At 29.9% G+C, this 7326-nt stretch overlaps 1 protein-coding gene across 1 annotated transcript; it reads right to left on the reverse strand.

Moving 5' to 3' along the window:
* Positions 1–962: 962 nt before the first annotated feature.
* Positions 963–4582, reverse strand: LOC122502542 (the record flags this gene model as incomplete). Its single annotated transcript, XM_043612654.1, has 5 exons — positions 4187–4582; positions 3267–3467; positions 2751–3129; positions 1255–1509; positions 963–1184 (listed from the first exon to the last, which is right to left on the reverse strand). Coding segments are annotated over exons 1-5 (1453 nt in total), but the record flags the coding sequence as incomplete, so codon positions are not given.
* Positions 4583–7326: the final 2744 nt, after the last annotated feature.

Here is a 7326-nt window from a genome sequence, read left to right on the forward strand (position 1 = left end):
ATAATTAAATAATAATTTATGAAAATAATTTGTAAATAATTGAATTCCTGTGAAGAATTTAACTACTTTCATAATTAATGGAATTTCTGAAAACATTTGAAATTGCCTCAAAATTCTATTTGTTTTAGTGTTTTTAATAAAAATTCTTCTATAAATACATTATTTTTAATAATCTATCAAATAAATATTAAAAAATTTAACTGATTTTAGAAGAATTTTAGTTATTAGAATTTTTTTAAAATCTAGGTTTTTTAAAATTTATAATTAATTTCATTTAAAATTGAAATTTTACAAAAATACGATAACTTTAGAAAACAACAATTTTCCAGGATTTCGATCAAAATTGCCTGATTTTTTTTAGGTTTTTTCAAGGTTTATAAAATTTCCTGACATTTCCAGGTTTTCCAGGTAGCGTGGCAACTCTGTATTCCCTTCTAGATAGATAAAAAAATGGCTCGACCTTCTGAATTTAAAAAAATTTAAATTGTTTGGAAGACAGAGAGACAAAGTCTTACAATCTGTTAATGACAAAATGCTGCATGACTTTGTTCTCTCTTTAAAACTGTTGACACACACTAATAGGAAGAATATACTTGTTGTATTAAAGTTTTGCAATTTATTATTAACAAAGTTATTGTAATGATTTTTTCTGTTCTTACCATGCTCTCTTGAATTTTCCGTCCGATTTTCCATGATTGGTATTGACACTCTTCGCACTAAAAGATATTTAATTAATTATTATATGAACATTTATGTGCGGATTCGTATTTTATATAGTTTAAAACAATTTGAAAAATTAAAAACTTTAATAATTGAATATGACTTTATTTTGTATATCAAATGAAGTTATGGAGAATCAAGTAAATCATTCCTTTCTTATGAATAAATATAAATATCTAATTAGTTCTACTTTCACCCTTTTGATAAGATATTTTTCTTTGCATAGTTTGTCAAATACTTACAACAGAGATCGTGTTGTTTTTCAGGATGATAAAATTCCCCACAATTGTCACATTTATGCAGGGAATGCATCAAATCAACATGCGAGAAATATGATGTTTCATTTTCCAAAAGAACAGTGCAAAATGGACACCTCCAATTATCCGCATCCTCTAATTCCTCCCATGGTGTTGATCGAATGACAGTACACGTGTCTTTAATTGTGTTTGCTGGTGGTTCATCTTCTATAAAATTGCATAATGTTATTGAAAAAGGAATTTAGAATTTTTCTTTTACATATAAAATTTTTGTAACCTCCTGTTAATAGAGACTTGTGTAATTCGACGCCGTGTTTATAAACGATTCTTCTACAATTTTCTAGAAATTGCAGAATTATTTGTTGACGCTCTAGAGGTGTCGCGAATACAGCGTCGCGAATCGTGAGCCAATTAGTTTTTATGATTTGCTCCCTATGCGTCTCTTCTTCAGAGAGTTTCCGTTCGGAGTAACAATTTCGTTTCGTGTCGTTATAGTCGTGATGGGTTATTTGCATAAATACAATCAGCTTTCCTAAAGCAAGGAAAAATTTAAATACAATCAATTATTATATTACATTTCAAAAATAAAAAAAAATTATTTTTAAAAATTAAATTTTTTCACTAAAAAAATTAAACAATATTTTTACAAAAAGGTTTTATAAAGTGTTAATGGTAACTTCTTTTCATTTTTGGTATAAGTGGGATTAAATAGATCAATCTTATCAGACCTTAACTCTTTAACTGTAATTTATTGGAGTCAGGGTCTAAAATGTATTTAAAAACAACTTAAAAGAAATTACGCAGGGCTCGAAGCAGTGAAAGTATTCAAAAATACGGACTTCACGGACCAAAAATTAAAAATTACGGACAAACTGATAAAAATAGAATCAGGCCGAATCAAAAAAGAGAATATTTATTTTCGTTTTTTAAAATTCAATTCCCATAAAAAATCTTGATCACCAATTTTTCAAATAATTGAATTCTATCAACGCATTTTAATAAAATTTTCAAAAATAATTAAATTCTTGTAAAAAATTAACAGGAATTCAATAATTTAAAAAAATTTTAATAAAATTCTTGGTATAAATTAAAAATAACAAAATTCTTAGCAGATCTTCAATTAACTTCAGAAATTTTAATAAAATTTTTTGCAAGAATTTAAATATTTCCATGAAATATTAAAAATTTTTGCAGACATTCAATTATTTTTAAAATTCTTAATAAAATTCTTCGTAAGAATTCAATTATTTTCAAAAATATCAGAATTCTAGCAGAAATTCAAACATTTTAAAATTTTATGATACAACTTTTCTTGGTAGAAATTCAATTACTTCTAAAAAATGTATCCCTAAAATCCAATTATTTATAAAATTTTAATGAAATGAAACTTTTGAAAATAATTGAAATTTTGCGATGAGTTTTAATACAATTTTTGAAAATAATTTAATTTTGTCGAACAATTTTGCTATTTATTTATAAAGATAATTGAAATGTTGACAATGTTCTTTTTGGTTTTTGCATATTATTGAATTTCGGAGAAGAATTTTAATATTTCTAAACATCCTTTTTTCAAAAAGACGGACTTTTACGGACTTGAAGCAAAGTTACGGACTTTTTCAGGATTTACAAACCTACTTCGAGACCTGCATTACGTCAAATTTACAAGTTTTAACAATAGTAAATCAAAACTATATACTCATTATGTCTTAAGTCTGTACACTAAATTTCGGCTCGGGTTGCGTAATAAATAAATTCAAATAAAAAATGGCTTACCTATGAAATCGACAAAATTTGGATGATTACCGACCACTTTGTTCCAGGCTCTATTATTTCTCTCCGTGTCGTTATTGGTTCTTCTTGTTTCCAAATATACCGAAAAATTTGTAGGTGTTGTTATCCTTAACCAGTATCGCCGAAAATAACTAATGAAAGGATCCATTACTATTCTCGGTTGCTCAAATTCCTCGCTGCCGTCCAATAACTTGATGTCGTCCAAGGTATCTAGCCTTTCAACCAAATAGTTGAAAGTTTCGGTTATGTCTTCGGCAGGGAGTAGTGCCAGGTGTTTAACCTTCTCTACAAACGCGTGAAGGCATTCGTACTCCAGCAGGTATTTCCTCAAATTTTCTTTATTTATATATTTGTCAAGATTCTGAAAAAAATAATATGTATTAACTTTTTTAGAGAATGTAATATATACATAATAACAATTTGCAATTTCGTGATAATTTTTTAAAATATTCACGCGCGCATACGATTTTGCTAGATTATATAATGTAAAGCACCTACATAACACAGATGGAAGAAACATCCAATGAGTTTCTTGATTTCTGGAAAATTGTAGCAAAAGGCTTTCTTAAGAGCAATTTCAAAATCTGTAATAAGTTTCTCCATTTTTAGCCTCGGCGATAACTCGCGAATCTTCTTCGCAACACTGTTATAGGCTACGAAGGATTTGGCGCTCATTAAGACGAAAAATATCGGCGTTATCTAAAAATGCAAATATTTAATTAAGGTTTGGAAATATTTCTTAAAAACTTTTTTGGAAACTATGTAAATACTGTACAAAATATTTTTCATTTTTGTTTTCGTGAGTTACGTGTTTTATAATTTCTCTCGCAAATAATGTGTTTTTCATTTAAGAGACACCAAAATATATATTTTTTTTTACTTTATTCTTTAAATCACCGAAAATAAAGACCTCAACATTTTTCATGAATTGTAAAAATGAATATTTCTTCAAGTGCAAAATAATAATTATCTTACTGTCCTTAAAAATATTTTTCTTTTCAATAATTCATCATAAGCACAGTAAAATTTAACTTTCTTCAAATATTAAGTGATTTCTATCCAGTTGAAAGTAATTCGTACAGATAGCGCATGAAATATTTTTTTATTTCGTAGGAAAAAACATGCAAATTTATTTTCAGACGAAAATTCTTGTGGAAATTCTCTCATTTGCTTTATTTAAAGAGATAATCGAAAACAAAAAATTGTAGTATATTTTAATTATATTACACGTGTTTAAAAATGTTATTTTCAGAAGAATTTACTGAAAATGTTCTAAAACGACAAACGAACTCTGATAGAAAATTTCTTGCGTAATCTGAACGAAATTCTTGCGAATAATTTTCAATTGAGCAAAGTGTCATAAAATGATATGGTGTATTTGGCTTAACGTAAACGACATTGCTTTTAAAGAATTATACCTTTCCATACGAAATTACTGAAAATATCAGAATTTGCAAGGATCCTTTAAGCCACGGCACAGTTCTGAATGTGGCATCTGCAGTTGCAGTTGCCACATCAATTTCTAAAACTGAGTTTAGAAATTTCTCACTGTGAAATATCACGTGGCAAAAGTCAGTTTCATCCGTGACGCTTGTCACAGTTATTTCATTGGTGATGCCTTCTTCCACGCAATACTGTAACCTTTTGCGCCATTCGCTACAATTCAGAACTTCCTCTATGTCAACTATATGCCTCGGCATTGGAGGGAAATTCTTCCGGAGCCAACGTCGAATTGACTTTTTAACCTTTTTATAAGGGGCTGGTTTTTTCCATTCAGGGTGCCTAAAACAAATTATTTTTACATGAGTGCCCATATTTTAGGAGGATAACGGACATCGTGGATTGGGGAAATATTTTATAAAAATGTTATATTTCGGAAACAGTTGTATAAGGAAAGAAAAATGTGCTGGAAGTTTAATACATAAATTTCAATTACATAATTTTAATTGTTCAATGTATTATTAAATTTATGCATGCTAGTGCACAGTAACGTTATACTACATTTTTATTCTTTTAAAAATTTAAAATAATTTTCATTTACAGAATTTTTATAATAATTAAATAGTAATATCTGGACTCATAATAATTAGAATTAAATTTTCAATTTACATATTTTATATAGTATACATAAAAATTTAAATATCTTTCCCAAATATTGAACAACAAACTTTTCTGTCGTTCAACATTAAAACTGTGAATTGCAGTTATACAAATTTCAAGGTAAACCAATAAATGTGAAAAATTCAAACAATCAAGATTCGCGGTAGAGAATCGCCGCCAAAAAAAACAAAAACCGCGAATATATATTCTCGAAATATCTGCTATTTTTCGATAAAATTGAATAACTTGTGTAAATCTTAATCGATTTTTTGAGATTTAGACAAACCGTCAACTCCTAAATAGATTTCTAAAATATTCTAGAATATTATTAATTGTGTTAAAATCTCGTTATATATTGTATAGAAAATTTCAATACATTTAGTACTTTTTGAAATATTTAGATTTTTTCCAAAAAAATTGGATTTTTTGTAATTTAAACAAAAGTAGAGACTAAAGTGCTAAACAATTTCATAAAGTACCCTACAATATTATTAATTATGTAAAAATTATTTCAATGCCAACAAAAACATCTTTGATGCAAAAAGTTCCGCCGAGTAAAAATGTTGCAAATGTGAAAATAATTATTGAAATAAAAGTTTACTAATTTAAATTTATAACTAAAGTTTTAATATTGAATTAGTAGTAGAGCTACACGGGTTCTGGCTCAGTTACCGACCGTCGGTAAGGTAGATTTCCTAACAGCTCACTTTCAGGTGGGTTAGAAGGGGTGTTCTACTTTACCGACCGAGTTTTTAGTACCGGCCGCCACCGCTAGATGGCGCCACCACTCAATTTAAACCCCCTTAGAGGGGTAATAAAATTTTTATTTTTGAATTTTCAAGTGGGTTAGAAGGGATGTTCTGTTTTACCGACATCTGTGTTCTGGCTGCCACCGAGAGATTGCGCCACATGTGAATTCCAACCACTTGGCGGGAAATTTAAATTTTTTATTTTTAAACTTTCAAGTGGGTTACAAGGGGTAATTTTAAATTTCGCGCCACTAAGTGTAAGTTGGTTGATGTTCTACTTTACCGACCTTGATGATAATGCTCCTATAAAAATGCCGGTAAGTTACCGACTGATGGTAAGTTACCGACCGATGGTAAGTGTTACCATCAGTCGGTAATGCAGATTTCTTCTACCATTTTTGGTTGGGTCGGTATGGCAGGGTTCTGCATTACCGACCGATGACCCACTTGGGTTATGTTAACTTCAAGTTATCCCGGTAGTCGGCGTTTACTACATTGTAGTTGCGCGCGCCTGTGGAGTAGTGGGGAGTTGCACAGTGGGGAGGTGAGTATAGTGGGGACTGGGGTATAAGTTACGGAGCGCGGGCCACAAACATCAGTTGCATCTTGAATGGTGCAGCAGTCTACTTCCAGGTTTTCAGGGTTCCAGAGTTTTCAGAGTTTCTTTCCAGAGTTAATTTTCAGAGTTTTTTTCGTATCGAATTTAGGAGTTATTGATTTTTTATTATAGGTTTTTTTTTAATTTTTGTGTTCTAGTTTGCATTAGTTTTAAGTTGGTGGTGGTTTTTTTCTATTTTAGGGTTTTTTTTTGTTCTATTTTGTATTAGTTTTTAAGGTGGTGGTGGTTTTTTTTTATATTTCAGGATTTTTTAGTTTTAGTTGTTTATTTTCAGGATTTTTTTAGTTTTAGTGGTTTATTTTCAGGATTTTTCTGGTCTTTCTTAGTTTTAGACGTATTTTTTTTTAAAGTTTCTTTCAGATTTAGCTATCAAGATGCCAAAGTGCAAATCGCGAAAGAGGTCTCGTCAACGTATTGACATGGAAGAGTACAATGAAATGTGTCAAGAATCTGACAAATTCATTACAACAGCGGAACGTCAGCTCATTTCAACGATGGCTATGACTGCTGAGGATAAAATGGTTACAGCATTCCAATGGCAGAACAAGTGTCAACGGTATATAAACATTTTCCGAAACTTTTTACGTGAGTCTGATTTTTCATCATCTCAAAGATCTAGGTGTTTAAATTTAAGACAAAAAATGGAATACTTGCTCTACCATTTTGATACTCTAACGAAACGTGGTGCGGGTGTTGAAGTAGTGAATGAAGGAATGAAATGGGTGGATTTTGAAGAAGCGTTTGAGGGTCGTTTACAAAATAGTGCTGTAGTGAATTTAGATTACAAGGATATTAATGAATTCCTTGATGATGCCTTTACTTTATTTAAAGTTAACATTGAAAAAGCTTTAAACAGGTTTGGTCCGCTAAAAGTTTACACCGTATTGTTCGCGAAATTTGTTAAAGATTCCATTGATGGTAAAACCCAAGAAATATCAGATTTAAAGACATTCATCGCGAAAACCGGTGACATTTTAGTTACAACCCCATTAGAAGAGTGGTACAATGTTTATGTTAAACAAGTAACCTTAAAAAGAATGGAGGAATTCCAAGAAAAAGATTCTAATTGGAGACTTCATTCTATTGAAAG

The sequence above is a fragment of the Leptopilina heterotoma genome, unplaced genomic scaffold (assembly GCF_015476425.1).
Source record: "Leptopilina heterotoma isolate Lh14 unplaced genomic scaffold, ASM1547642v1 Lhet_2326, whole genome shotgun sequence".
In the NCBI taxonomy this organism is placed as follows: domain Eukaryota; kingdom Metazoa; phylum Arthropoda; class Insecta; order Hymenoptera; family Figitidae; genus Leptopilina; species Leptopilina heterotoma.